The sequence below is a fragment of the Sus scrofa genome, chromosome 8 (assembly GCF_000003025.6).
Source record: "Sus scrofa isolate TJ Tabasco breed Duroc chromosome 8, Sscrofa11.1, whole genome shotgun sequence".
In the NCBI taxonomy this organism is placed as follows: domain Eukaryota; kingdom Metazoa; phylum Chordata; class Mammalia; order Artiodactyla; family Suidae; genus Sus; species Sus scrofa.
Genome location: NC_010450.4, coordinates 66,166,722 through 66,181,389, shown reverse-complemented (window position 1 = coordinate 66,181,389; position 14,668 = coordinate 66,166,722). Strand labels below are relative to the sequence as shown.

Here is a 14,668-nt window from a genome sequence, read left to right as displayed (position 1 = left end):
TAGGTGTCTGGGTCCTCTATTCTGTGCCATTGGTCTGTATGTCTGTTTTTGTACCAGTACCACACTGTCTTGATTACTTTAGCTTTGTAATATTTTCTGAAGTCTAGGAGAGTTATTCTTCCTGCTTGTCTTTTTTTCCTTAAGATTGCTTTGTCATTCTGGGTCTTTTATGGTTCCATATAAATTTTGGATTGCTCTAGTTTGGTGAAAAATGTCATGGGTAATTTAATAGGGATTGCATTGAATCTGTAGACTGCTTTATGTAGTATGGCCATTTTAATGACATTAATTCTTCCAATCCAGGAGAATGGAATATCTTTCCATTTCTTTGAATCTCTTAATCTCCTTGATTACTGTTTAATTGTTTTCAGTATATAAGTCTTTCACCTCCTTGGTTAGGTTTATTCCTAGGTATTTAATTTTGGGGGGTGCGATTTTAAAAGATATTGTGTTTCTATATTCCTTTGCCAATATTTCATTATTAGTATACATAATACAATCAGTTTCTGAATGTGAATCTTGTATCCTGCTACTTTGCTGAATTTTTTGATTGGTTCAAATAGTTTTTTGTGTGGAGTCTTTAGGGTTTTCTATATATAATATCCTATCATCTGCATAGATTGACAGTTTCACCTCTTCTTTTCCAATTTGGAAATATTTATTTCTTTTGTTTGATTGCTGTGGCTTAGATGTCCAATACTATGTGGAATAAAAGCAGTGAGAGTGGGCAACCTTATCTTGTTCCTGATTTTAGTGTGTAAGGCTTTCAGCTTTTCTCCATTGAGTAATATGTTGACTGTGGGTTTGTCATAAATGGCTTTTATTATGTTAAGGTATGTTTCCTCAATACCTGCTTTCTAAACATTGGCATTGATTATCAGAAGGAGAACTTTAAAAAGTGATACCATTTACAATTACATCCATAAAAGATAAAATTATTTATGAGTACATTTAACTGAGGAGAAAAAAGAAGCTGTACACTGAAAACTATAAAACACTGATGAAAAAAAGTGAAGAGCACAAATAAATAGGATGATATTTCATGTTTATAGATTGGAAAAATTAATACTGTTGAAATGTCCATGCTAACCAAAGCCAATTACAGATTCCATATAATCTTATCTAAGTTCCAGTGGCATTTTTCATAGAAATGAAACAACCCTAAAATCTGTGTGAAAGTGCAGAAGACGACTTTCCCACCTAGGGAAAGCAATCTTGAGAAAGAACTGCAAAGCTGGAAACATCACACTTCCTCATATCAATTCATGTTACAAAGTAAGCAAAACAGCATGATACTGGAATAAAAAAGAAAAACAGATCAATGAAACAGAATCAAAAGCTAGAAATAAGCTCACATATATGGTCAATTAACTTATAACAAAGAAGATAGGAAAATACAATGAGGAAAAGACAGTCTCTTCAATAAATGATGCTGGGAAAACTAGACAGCCTCATCCAAAATAAGGAAACTGGACTCCTTTCTTAAACCATACACAAAAATTAATTCTAAATAGATTAAAGAATTGAATATAAGAGCTGAAACCACAAACTGTATAGTATGAAATATAGAGGGGCAGCTCCTTGACATTGGCTTTTATAATAATTTCTTTAATGAGGCGTGACAAGAATGACAAAAGAGGCAAAAACAGATAAGTGGGACTAAACAAACTAAAAAGCTTCTGCATAGCCAACGAAACTATCAACAAAAACAAAATGATATCTATAGAGTGAGAGAAAATATTTGCTAGTTAGGTATCTGATTAAAGGTTCATATCCAAAATATGAAGAACACACAGCTCAACAGCAAAATAATAAACAATCCAATTTTTAAAATGGGCACAGGAACCAAATAGATATTTTTGTGAAGACACACAAATGGCCAACAAATATAAGAAAAGGTGTTCAACATCACTAATCATCTGGGAAAGGACAAAAATAAGACAAATTGTAACTATATGAGGTGATGGATATAAATTAAAATACGATCATCATTTTGTGATCTATACATATATCAAATTATTATGTGGTACACCTTAAACTAATACAGTGTTACTTGCCAATATATCTCAGTAAAAATGGAAAATAATTTTAAAGGAAAACCAGAAACTAGAAAAAGAAAGAACTAAACTCAAAGCTCATGGAAGTAAGGAAATAATAACGATGAGGTTTAAGACACCAATAATAGAAACTAAAAACCAATAAAGGAACAAAATCGAAAATTTCTTTCTTTGGAAAATCATTTGCTTTTTTTTCAAAATCTGATGAAATTAAGCTGGCTAGATGGACACTCCAAAAAAGAGAAGACTTACATTTCTAAAATCAGAATATCATTATTAACAATCTTGGAAAAATAAAAAGAATTGCAAGAGAATACAAACAGCAATTGTACGCCAACATATGTGATAGCTAGAGGAAAAGGATAAAACATTAGAAACACATGAAATCAGACACAGACTTAGAAGGAACAGAAAATGTGAATAGACCTATAACAAAAAAAGTGATTTACTTTTTATAAAATACTACCCACAAAGGAAAGTTCAGGCACAGATGGATTTACTGATTGAGTCTATAAAAAATTTAAGATTAACATCGATTTTTCTAAAAATCCTCCAAAATTATGAGACGAAAACACATTCAAAAAGATATGACAATAAAAATAATGACGTCACAAGAAAAGTACAGACTAATATCTCTATGGATATACATTAAAAATCTTCAATCAAAAACTGACAAATAAAATCCTGAAGTTCCCATTGTGGCTCAACAGGTTAAGAATCCAGCTAGTATCCATGAGGATGTGGCTTTACTCAGTGGGTTAAAGGATGCAGCGTTGCTGTGAGCTGTGGTCTGGGTCATAGATGTGGCTCGGATCTGGTGTTGCTGTGGTTTTGGCAAAGGCCAGCAGCTGCAGCTCTGATTCCAACCCTGGCCCAGGACCTTCCATATGCCAAAGGTACAGCCCTAAAAAAGAGAAATCAAATCAAATCGAATTAAATCAAATCAAATCAAATCATTAAGCATGCTACAATAAACATTAGGGTGGGTTATCTTTTTGAATTATATTTTTCTCTGGATATATGCCCAATATTTGGATCACTGGATCATATGTTAACTCTACTTTTAATTTTTTAAGGAACCTTCTTACTGTTATTCATGGTGGTTGCACCAGTTTACATTCCCACCAACACTGTAGTAGTGTTCCTTTTTCCCCATACCCTCCCCAGCATTTAATGTTTATAGACATTTTGATGATAGCCATTCTGACAGATGTAAGGTGATACCTAATTGTAGTCTTAATTTGTGTTTTTTCTAGTTATTAGCAATGTTGAGCATTTTTTCAAGTGCCTATCAGCCATCTGTATGCCATCTTTGGAGAAATGTCTTTTTATACTACTGTCCATTTTTTGATTGTTTTTTTTTTAATATTGACCTGTATGGATGGTTTGTATAATTTGGAAATAAATTCCTTTTCAGGTGCATCAGATGCCAATATTTTTCTCCCATTCCCTAGGTTGTCTTTTCATTGTTTGTGGTTTCCTCTTCCATGCAAAACCTTGTAAGTTGATTAGGTCCCATTTGTTTATTTTTTATTTCCATTACTCTAGTAGACTGATTCACCTCCACTACAAATTTTATAGTATCCAATTTTAATTTAGATTTTTAATCTACTTTGAGTTTATTTTTATAGAGAATATTTTATTCTTTTACATATAGCTGACAAGTTTTCCCAGCATCACTTATTGAAGATACCTGTCTTCTCCCATTTGTATATTCTTGCCTCCTTGGTCATGGATAAATTGACCACAGGTGTGTGGGTTTATTTCTATACTTTCTATACCGTCCCAGTATGTCTGTGTTAGTGCCAGTACCACACTATTTTGATGACTATAGCTTTGTAGTATGGTCTGAAGTCAGGGAGCCTGATTCCTCCAGATCTATTTTTCTTCAAGATTGCTTTGGCTATTCATGGTCTTTTGTGTTTTTATGCAAATTTTCAAAATTTTGTTCTAGTTTTGTGAAAAATGCTGCTGACAATTTGATAGAGATTGCATTTAATATATAGATTATCTTGGATAGTACAGTCATTTTGGCAATATTTATTCTTCCAACCCAAGAACACAGTGTATCTTTCCATCTGTGTCATCTTCAATTTCTTTTATCAGTGTCTTATAGTTTTCAAGAGTACAGATGTTTGCCTCCTTACGTAGGTTCACTGGTAGGTATTTGATTCATTTTAATGTGATGGTAAATGTGATTATTTCCATAATTTCTCTCTCAGATCTTTTGTCATTAGCATATAGAAATGCAAGGAATTTCTGTATTAATTACATATCCCGCAAATTTACCAAATTCACTGATGAGCTCTAGCAGTTTTCTGGAGGCATCTTTAGGATTCCCTATGTATACTATCAAGTCATATGCAAACAGTGATGATTTTTCTTCTTCTTTTCCAATTTGGAGTCTTTTTATTTCTTTTTTTCTCTGATTGCTGTGACTAGGACTTCCAAAACTATGTTGAATAAGACTGGTGAGAGTAGTCATCCTTAACTTACTCCTGATCTTAGAGGAAATGCTTTCTGCTTTTCACACTGAGTATGAAGTTAGCTGTGGTTTGTCATATATGAGCTTTGTTATGTTGAGTTTCCCTCTATGCCCACTTTCTGGAGAGTTGCTATCATAAATGGATGTTGAATTTCATCCAAAAGTTTTCCTGCATCAATTGAGATGATCATGAGGTCTTTATTCCTCAACATGTTAATGTGGGTATCAAACTGATTGACTTTTGGATATTAAAGAATCCTTACATTCGGGATAAATCCATTTGATCATGGTATATGACCCTTTTAATATATTGTTGGATTGAGGTCACTAGTATTTTTTTGAGAATTTTTGCATTTGTATTCATCATTGGTATTGGCCTATAATTTTCTTTTTTGTGATATCTTTGGTTTTGGTATCAGGGGCCTCATAAAATGAATTCAAAATTGTTCTTTACTCTGCAGTTTTTTGGAATAGCTTCAGAAGGATATGTTAACTCTTTTCTAAATGTTTGGGAGAATTTACCTGTGAAGCCATCGGATCCTGGACTTTTGTTTTTTGGGGAGTTTTTAAATTACTGATTCAATGTCAGTACTGGTAACTGGTCTGTTCATATGTTGTTCAGCTTCCATATGTTTGGGCTTCTGCAGCTTTTTTTTTCTCACAGTTGATTTCTAATCTCATTGTGTTGTGGTCGGAAAATAGGCTTATGATTTCAATTTTCATAAATTTACTGAGGCTTGCTGCTTTGAGGCCCAGCATGTGATTTATCCTAGAGAATATTCCTCATGAACTTAAAGAATATGTTTTGTGGCTCTCAGAGAAATATCAATTAGGTTTATTTGGCCTAATGTGTCATTTAATGCCCATATTTCTGTACTGATTTTCCATCTGGATGATCAGTCAATTGATATAATTAGGGTGTTAAAGTCCTCCTCTATTTTGTGTTACTGTCAATTTCTCCTTTTATGTCTGTTAACAGCTGCCTTATATATTGAGGTGCTCCTACATTGGGTGCATATATATTTACACTTGCTGTATCTTCTTGGATTGATCATTTGATCATTATGTCGTGTCCTTCCTTGTCTCTTGTAATAGTCTTTATTATATTTTATTTAATTTTAATTTTATTTTAGTATTCTCTGTCCACACCCATGGCTTGTGGAAGTTTCAGAATCAAGGACTGAGCCTGCACCATAGCAGTGACACAAGCTACAGCAGTGACAATGCCAGACCCTAAATCTCCTGGGCTACCAGGGAACTCCAATGGTCTTTATTTTAAAGAATATTTTGTCTGATATGAGTATTACTACTCCAGCATTCTTTTGATTTCCACTTGCATGGAATAATTTTTTCCATCCCCTCATTTTCTGCATGTAGAGTCTGTGTGTATCTCTAGATATGAAGGGGTCTCGTGTAGACAGCATATATATATGGGTCCTGTTTTTGTATCCATTCAGCCAGTCTGTGTCTTTTGGTTGGAGCATTTAATTCATTTATATTTAAGGTAATTATTGATATGTAAGTGTCTATTGCCATTTTGTTAATCATTTTGGACTTTTTTGTAAATTTCTTTTCTTTCTTTTGTTCTCTTCTCTTGTGGTTTGTTGACTAGCTTTAGTGTTATGCTGGGATTTCTCTTTCTTTTTTATATGTATATCCCTTATGGATTTTTGGTTTGGTTTACAGTTACCATAAGATTTGGGTATAGCAGTCCCCCACCGAACTGTGTGTGTGTTTTAAGTTGATGATCTCAATTTCAAATGCATTTTAAATACCCTGAATTGGTATTCTCCTCCTCTCACAAGTACAGATTTTGATATCATATTTTACATTTAATTGTTCTGAGTATCCCCTAAATTCTTATTGTGGATACAGATGATTTTACTACTTTTGTTTTTTAGCCTCCCTACTAGTCTGTGCATAGATGATTCCTAGCTTTACTGCATGCTCTCCTTTGCCAGTGACCTTTCCAATTTTTAAATTTTTTTTCTAGTTTTTGGCCTATTCTTTTTCACTTAGAGAATTTCCATTAGCATTTGTTATAAAACTGATTTGGTTGAGCTAAATTCATTAAGCTTTTACTTGTCTGTAAAGCTAGTGATTTTCTGTCAAATCTGAATGACAGCCTTGCTGGCTAGAGTATCCTTGGTTGTAGGTCTCTCTGTTTCTTCACTTTAAACATATGGTGCCACTTTCTCTGGCCTGCAGAGTTTCTGCTGGAAAATCAGCTGATAACCTTATAGGGATTCCCTTGTATGTTATTTGTTGCTTTTCCCTTATTGCTCTTCGTGTTTTCTCATTATTTTTAATTTTTTTCATTTGATTACAGTGTGTCTCATGTTTCTCATTGAGTTAATCATGTATGAGACTCTTTGCATTTTCTGGATTGGAGGACTATATCCCCTCCTCGGTTAGCAAAGTTTTCAACTATTATCTCTTCATATACATTCTTGGCTCCTTTCATTCTTCCTTTCTCCACCCCCCACCCCACAACTCCTTCTAGGACCACTACAATATGAATGTCAGTGTGCTTGATATTGTCCAGTTGTCTCTTGAACTGTCCTCAATTCTTTATTTTGTATCATGACAGTGATTTCCACCACTCTGTATTCTAACTCATTTTTCTGTTCTTCTGTTCCATTTATTCTTCTTTAGATCCCTTCCATGTATTTTCACTTCAGTTATTCTTCAACTCTGTTCTGTTTTTCTTTATATTTTCTGTTAAAAACAACTTCTAACTTCTCACTCTGTTACAATTCTTTCCCTTTGCAATCATTACTCTGAACTCTTTCTAGGGTAGATTTTCTATCTCCACTTACTTATTCTGGAGTTTTATTTAGTTCCTCTGTCTAGAATGTATTCCTTTGCCATTTCATTGTGTCTAAAATTCTATTTGTGTTTTTATGTATGTGGAAATATGTTTCTCAATCTTGAAGAAGTGGCCCTCTGTAGGGAATGTCTCATATGTCCTAGCAGTACACTCCCTTTGCATCACTCAAGGGTCTGTAACCAGCTGGTCCCAAGGTAGAGTTTGACCTGTGTTTGTGGACTCAGTTCCAAAGACTGCAGGATCATAATTTTCTTGCTTCTAGTGTCTGTTCCCTGGTGGGAGAGGCTAGTCTAGAGGCTTGTGCAAGCTTCCCGTTTGGGGGGACTGGTGCCTGACCACTGGTGGGTGGAGCTGTGTTCTGGCCCTCTGGGGGAAAGACCTTGTCAGGGTAGTGTGTAGAAGTGGCTGTGGGGTTAGGAAGACTTTGGGCAGCCTCTCTGCCAATGGGTGGGGCTGTGTTCCTTACCATTTGGCTATTTGGCGTGAGCATCCCAGCACTAGAGCCTATTGGCTATTTGGTGCAGCTAGGGCTTGGCATTAATGACCCATGCTGGATGTCAGCCTCCAGTGAGAACTCATACAGATTAATATTCCCCAATATGTCCATCACCTTACTGATGTCTCCAGAGTAAGACACAGCTGCCTGCTGCTTCCCCAGGAAACCCTCCAAAGACAAGCAGGTAGGTCTGGTTCAAACTCCTATGAAGTTATTGCTTTTGCCCTTGGTCTTGTTACACATGAGATTTTGCGTGTGCCGTATAAGACTGAAGTCTCTGTTTCTGTTTGGGGATATTTGAATTTCATGTATTGGATGGCCACCTCTCTCTGCAGATTTGGGAAATTTTCATTCATTAATTTTTTTAATAGGCTTTCTTTCTTTTCTTTTTGCTCTTCTCCTTCTGGGATTCCCATAATGTGAACCTTGTGTCCTTAACAATATACCACATTTCACAGATATTTTCTCCTTTTTCACTCTTTTTTCTTCCCTAACTGAACAGTATGAAGAAATGTACTATAAGTAGATTCTTTCTTCTGCTTAATTTAGCTTCTTGTTAAAGCTCTCTATTGAATGTATTCATTGTATTCTTCAGCTCCAAAATTTTTGCATAGTTGCTTTTAAAATTAATTTTTTAACTTCTCATGTTGTTCATGAATCATTTTTACTGACTTGATTTATTTCTGTCCTCCTAAATCTCACTGATATTCCTTACATAATCACTTGGAATTGTTTTCTGGAAATTTGTTAATCTCCACTTCTGTAGGATCACTTATCTGTGCAGACTGTAGAGGCTTTCAGTGACCAAGGTTATAGAGGTCTGGCTGGTGAAAGTAGTGGCTAAGGATCTTGGCGTCATTGGCAATGAAGTCACCAGAGACCTGTTCCTGAAGTTCTTTTTTGGCCAATGGTAGATAGCTGTATCTGAAAAGATATATCTTGGCACCAGGTCCAATGCATTGGCACTCAGAGTGGCAGTATAGCCATGTCTTGGGATCAGGCTCATGTGGAACTACTACATTTTTTTTACCTGAGGAGCAAGTGTACTTGCTGGAACAGTGTACCAATGTCTCAGTTGCAATCATGTTCATATTTCCCATGGAATTTGGGTCTGTCTCTATGGTTTGCCTCAGCAACTTGCAGGAGGTAGGGGCAGGATGTAGCAGTGCTTCAGACCGAGATAACAAGGTGCAGCAATGGCTTGGGTTCAGGGGACAGGCACTTATAGCAGTACAGCTTGGGGATGGTTTGTCAAAGAACCCACCTCTGGCTCCAGAGAAAGTCACAGAGTAGCAGCATAATGTTCCCAGGGATGGCCTATTAAAGCCACATGTCATAACCCATGGAGTGGGGTGTAGAGAAACAGTGGTGTGGTCTCGCTAATGAGGGGTCAAGGCCCAGATATAAGACCCACAGTAAGGTGCAAAGTAGCAGCACTGTGGGAAAAGCAATAATATGTTAAAGCTGAGGCTTAGAACTCAGGGATGGGATGTAGAGCACTAGGAACTCAGCCTAGGTAAGGACCAATCAAAGCCACAACTAGGTATACAAGGTGATGTAGAAAGCAAGAGCAGCATGGCCCCAGTTATGGCAGGACAAAGCATATAGGATCTGAGGGCAGGGCACAGAGCAAAAGCTCTGGTCCCAAAGATGGTAAGGTTTTGTAGCATTCCAACCAGAGAAATAAGGTGATAAAAACAGAGGCCCCAAGGGTCAGGTCTCACCAGAGCAACAGCTCCAGCCTCGAGAGAGACAAAAGCAGGGTCTCTAGGCAGCTCTGTCATCTGGAATCAGTGTTGGTGAAAAGTGTGGAAGTCCTAAGCAGCAAAAGCTGAAAACATTTATGGTAGTCAGGCTTGCTGAGGTTTTCCTGCTCTCCTGCTGCCTGTGTGGTAAAATTTTCTGAGGGATCCCTGCTGGTGCCAAGTTCCTCTGAACTGGAGGATGGAGTGAGGTAAGTAAAATTTCCCTATGCTTTCTACATGGCCATCCTCAGTTGCACTCTGCAGGGTTTCTTCTGCTGCTTCATTGTAGTCCAGTGTTCTCTCAAGATAGTTTTCATTGGTTTATAGTCATGCATTTATTGGTTTTTGTTTGTTTTTGTTGGGGATACAAGAGTGCAGACCTCCTAACCCTCCATCTCACTGATGTCACCTTATTTCTAATTATGGGTCAAAGAGACTGCAGATACAAGAGACTCTTACTTGCCACTGTTGTTCCTCAAGTCTCACCTCTTACAAAATGTTTGACTTCCACGTGCAAGGACATTGACTTAGATGGGTGATAGCATTGACAAAACAGTATTAAACTTACTGTATAATCATTAAGTATTCTACACTTTGCCCTTTCATCTGCTTTCTACAGGTGCTGGCTCTTCATGGAATGTGTTTACTTGAGGTGTGGGAGTTATATTTTAACTTCCTGATTGAGTTTTCCTTGGATATAAGCTTGAGAAATGGCAAAAGGATACAGTAATTTTTGCACATGAACAAGATGTCTCTGAAATGTCTCTCATTTTTGCTGCTACAGCTGACTTGCTACTTTAGCTCTGGGAGGTGTGGAAAGGTGCTGGTGTGGCCAGTGGAACACAGTCACTGGATTAACATCAACACAATTCTGGATGAACTTGCCACCAGGGATCACGAAGTAACTGTTCTGGCATCTCCAGCTTCCATTCTTATTGATCCCAACAAACCATCTGTTACTAAATTTGAGACTTTTCCTTCATCTTTAACTAAAGATGATTATAAAAAATTTATCAATCGTTATGTCAAGACAAGCATGTATGCAGCAAAAGTTTCATTTTGGACATATTTTTCAACATGGAAAAATTTATTTAAGGAATATACTGATATTACTCTGAAGCTCTGTCAAGATGCTGTTTCCAACAAAAGACTTATGGCAAAACTACAAGAATCAAGGTTTGATGTTGTTCTTGCAGATGCCATTGAACTCTGTGGTGAGCTGCTTGCTGAGATACTCAACATACCTCTGGTGTACAGTCTCCACTTCTCTCCTGGTTATTTAGTTGAAAAGCACAGTGTAAAGCTTCCATTCCCACCATCCTATGTACCTGTTGTTATGTCAGAACTTAGTGATCACATGACATTCACAGAGAGGGTAAAAAACATAATATTTATACTTTATTTTGACTTTTGGTTCCAGACATTTAATGAGAAGTGGAATCAATTTTACAGTGAAGCACTAGGTAAGTCCTATTTTTAGTTGGTGGTATGAAGTCCTAACTTTCCTACTCCCTTCAAAAATGAGTTTGTATAAATATAAAGTCATAGGAATTGGTCTCCTATAAGTGAAATGATGACAAGAAAATATAAAATGATCCATTGAACTCATTAATATTATGGCAAAACTTAATTGAGATAGAACCCTGTGGCCCATTACTGTTATAGGATGTTCCAGGAAGTAATAAAACACAAATTTAAGTACTTACAATTCTCCAAGCAACTATATATCCATCTTATTAAAATTCTAGTTTTAACTTTAAAAAAGTCACTAGAAACCTCTTAAAATTTCTTGATAGATGAAGACACACATTGAAGAGTTACATATCTGTAGCATAAGTATCTAGGTAGCACTGAAAAATTTTTTTCTATTTGTGTATCTGTTTCCTTAATTATGTTATATATATTATATATTATACATACACATATATTTTTTAAATCAAATAGACACTTTCAAACATCTTTGTCTACATCACTGCAAGCTTCTTTCCAAAATTTATGTAATATAGTCCCATGACCATATTCTCATTTCACCTTTTATTCTTGTTTTTGTTTTTGTTTTTCCTTTCAGGAAGACCCACTACATTATTTGAAGCAATGGGGAAAGCTGACATGTGGCTCATTCAAACTTGCTGGGATTTTGAATTTCCTCCCCGACTGCTACCAAATTTTGAATTTGTTGGAGGCCTTCACTGCAAACCTGCCAAACCCCTACCTAAGATCACATATTCCTGTTTTGCTTTATTTACTTTACATTTTCTTTATTTTGAATGTTTGATTACAGTGAGTCAAATGTGGTAAGCCATATAAAGTGACCTGCCAATTAAAATCTCCTATATTTATTTCTATAACAACATAAGTATCTGAATTTCATTATCACTACAGAATAAAGTGGAGTAATTGGGAGTCTTTGAGACTACATCAGTTAAATTATGACTTTATTATTCCGCACGTAATAAAGCATCAGACAGTCATTAGATAATTATAAAGTGACTAGCATGTTCCCAAGTTAAGTGCTAGCAGGCAGAGAAATGGTGTAGACAGAGATTCTGTCACCTGACACTGCACGGGGAAAGACAGACTATAAGTAATCATAAAAACTGTGTGAGAAGTGTTATAAGGAAAGATTAGAATTTTAAGGAAACATGCATCAGGAATCATAAAAAGTATCTCTGAGGCATTGGTAATTAAGGTGAGATCTGAAGGAGGTACAGAAATAAGAAGAAAGGATGGGGTGGAGGAAGACACAAAAGAAAAACAAGTAAAGTGGTAATGCCAGTTCCCAAGAAGGCCAAGTTTAGTTTGAACAGGAAGAGGCTGAGAGGCAGATGATGCTGAAGAGTTAATTTGGAGACACAATTATGAGAAGTTTGAAGCATCTAATAAAGGCATTAGGAAGAAAACTAGAAGGGTTAAGAAATGAAGGAGTTCCTGTTGTGGCTTGGCAGTAACAAACCCGACTAGGATCCATGAGGATGCAGGTTTGATCCCTGGCCTCACTCAGTGGGTTAAGGATCTGGCATTGCCTTGAGCTGTGGTGTAGGTTGCAGATGCGGCTCAGACCCTGAATTGCTGTGGCTGTGGATACAGCTCCAATTCGACCCCTAGCCTGGGAACTTCCATATGCCTCAGATGTGGCCATAAAAAGAAAAAAACAAACAAACAAAAAAAACCCAAAAAGGTTAAGAAACGAAGAGATGAGATCACATTTTCTCCAAACCCCGCCCCCCAAAAAACCAAACAAAAACCCAGAGCATGTAGTCAGTGGGTTGGATTGTAAAGGAGTGGTAGTGGAAAAGGATACCATTTAGCAGGTTATTGAAAGACACAGGCAACAATGATGAAAACTAGACCACAATGTTCATAGAGACACAACCCCACACTTCTCTTATAATAGTAGTGCCAACCTCAAATTGTTGTTTTGAGGAAGAAAGTTGTTTAGTACATATGAAACATCTAAAATGTCACTGACACATGTTCAGTGACCGAGGAGAAATACTGTCATTATTGTTATTTTGTTAGTATTACATACTATCAAAAACCCAATGTGGATCAGCCACCTGGATCTAACTCCTAATTAATAAGAACTGGTTTTCTAACACATCAAGGTTATATTCTCTAGCAAAGTCCTAGACAGTGGATATCACAAAGAGGTTTTTTTTAATTAAAAATAAAGGTAGGAGTTCCCGTTGTGGCTCAGTGGTTAACGAATCCGACTAGGAACCATGAGGTTACATGTTTGATCCCTAGACTTGCTCAGTGGGTGAAGGATCTGGGTTGCTGTGAGATGTGGTGTAGGTTGCATATGTGGCTCAGATCCCACGTTGCTGGGGCTCTGGCGCAGGCCGGCGGCTACAGCTCCAATTAGACCCCTAGCCTGGGAACCTCCATATGCCGCGGGAGCGGCTCAAGAAAACGCAAAAAAAGACAAAAAAAAAAAAAAAAGTAATTTAAAGTCTTAATACATTTTTAAAGCTAATTTAAATAAAATATAAGTAAATACATTTAATTTAAAAATTTTAACAATAAGAATTTTTTAAGGTTTCTGGCAATCAGATGAGCAAGATAAAATGCTAAAATTGGGAGAGAGGACAAGATGGCGGAGGAATAGGGGGACATGCTCGCCCTCTCCCACAAACACAACAAAAAAATCACATCTACAGAATAAATGACTCTCACAGAACAGCAACCAATCGCTGGCAGAGGAACCTAAACTCCAATAACGGCAAGAAGTTCGTGACATTTCTGGGCAGAACGGGAGAAAGGAGGAGAGTGAGAGAAGGTGAATCCGAGCGAGACGGGCGCTCCCAAAAGGGAACTGCGGAGGAGAAAGTGATCCCGCACCATAGAAAGTCACCTACACGGGGGAAAGATCAAACGAACCGGGAATCTCCAGATGCAGAGAAGAGTGTACCAGTAAGTTGGAGTACGGAAAAGCCAATCAAGAACCGAACGGACCATCTGAACTACCGGCACAGTCACCAAAAATTGAGACGCCTGGGTGGGGGCTGGGCACCGAGACCTCGGCTCCAGAGGTTAGTCCCCGAGAACAGGCGGGGGGGGCGGGGCAGAGCGGAAACTGCTTGGGAGGTCTAGAAACCATTTGACGGGGCAGAGACTGCCTGGGAGACTAGAAAACAAAGCTGTGGCAGAGGAAGGGAGCAATACTCTAGGGGCGGGGAAGTGGAAAGCCACATCAGAGGGAACCTGGGAGAAGAGCCTGGTCTGCGCCCGTGCTGGGGAGGGGAGAGAAGAAGGGGTGGGTCCCCATAGAATACCCCACACACCACAGCAAGCTTACAGGCCCACTAGCTAGCTGAAAGCTGTGCTTCCCAGTGCATCCCCTCCCCCAACCCCCGCCACACCCTATGCTCTCGCCAAACCTGGGGCTGCCTGCCATCCAGGAGGCTGGCCTCAACAATTGCCTGAAGCCTACCACCGCAGGGGCTGTCCCTGCACAGGCCTGCTTGCCCTTTGGAGGGGATACACTTCCACAGAGCAGCACCAAACACCACCACCCCTGAGAAAAGGCCTGCAGCCCAGAAAAGCTGCAACAAG

The 14,668-nt window shown here is 37.8% G+C and overlaps 1 protein-coding gene and 1 long non-coding RNA gene across 4 annotated transcripts in view; one reads left to right on the top strand and one right to left on the bottom strand.

The window, feature by feature from the left end:
- LOC106508499 overlaps positions 1-14,668 on the bottom strand; it is a 76,411-nt gene that overhangs the window by 22,701 nt on the left and 39,042 nt on the right. The gene's annotated exons all lie outside the window — the stretch shown is intronic.
- Positions 1-14,668, top strand: part of LOC110262115 (UDP-glucuronosyltransferase 2B4-like) — an 85,407-nt gene that overhangs the window by 54,790 nt on the left and 15,949 nt on the right. Inside the window, exons 1-2 of one of the 2 annotated variants that reach the window (XM_021101407.1) lie at positions 5,834-11,076; positions 11,682-11,828. The exons of the other annotated variant lie outside the window; for it this stretch is intronic. Of the exons in view, the coding sequence (XP_020957066.1) occupies positions 10,353-11,076; positions 11,682-11,828 (871 nt within the window). The 5' untranslated portion in view covers positions 5,834-10,352. Of the gene's footprint in view, positions 1-5,833; positions 11,077-11,681; positions 11,829-14,668 lie in introns of those variants that run through there. 2 annotated transcript variants of the gene reach the window in all.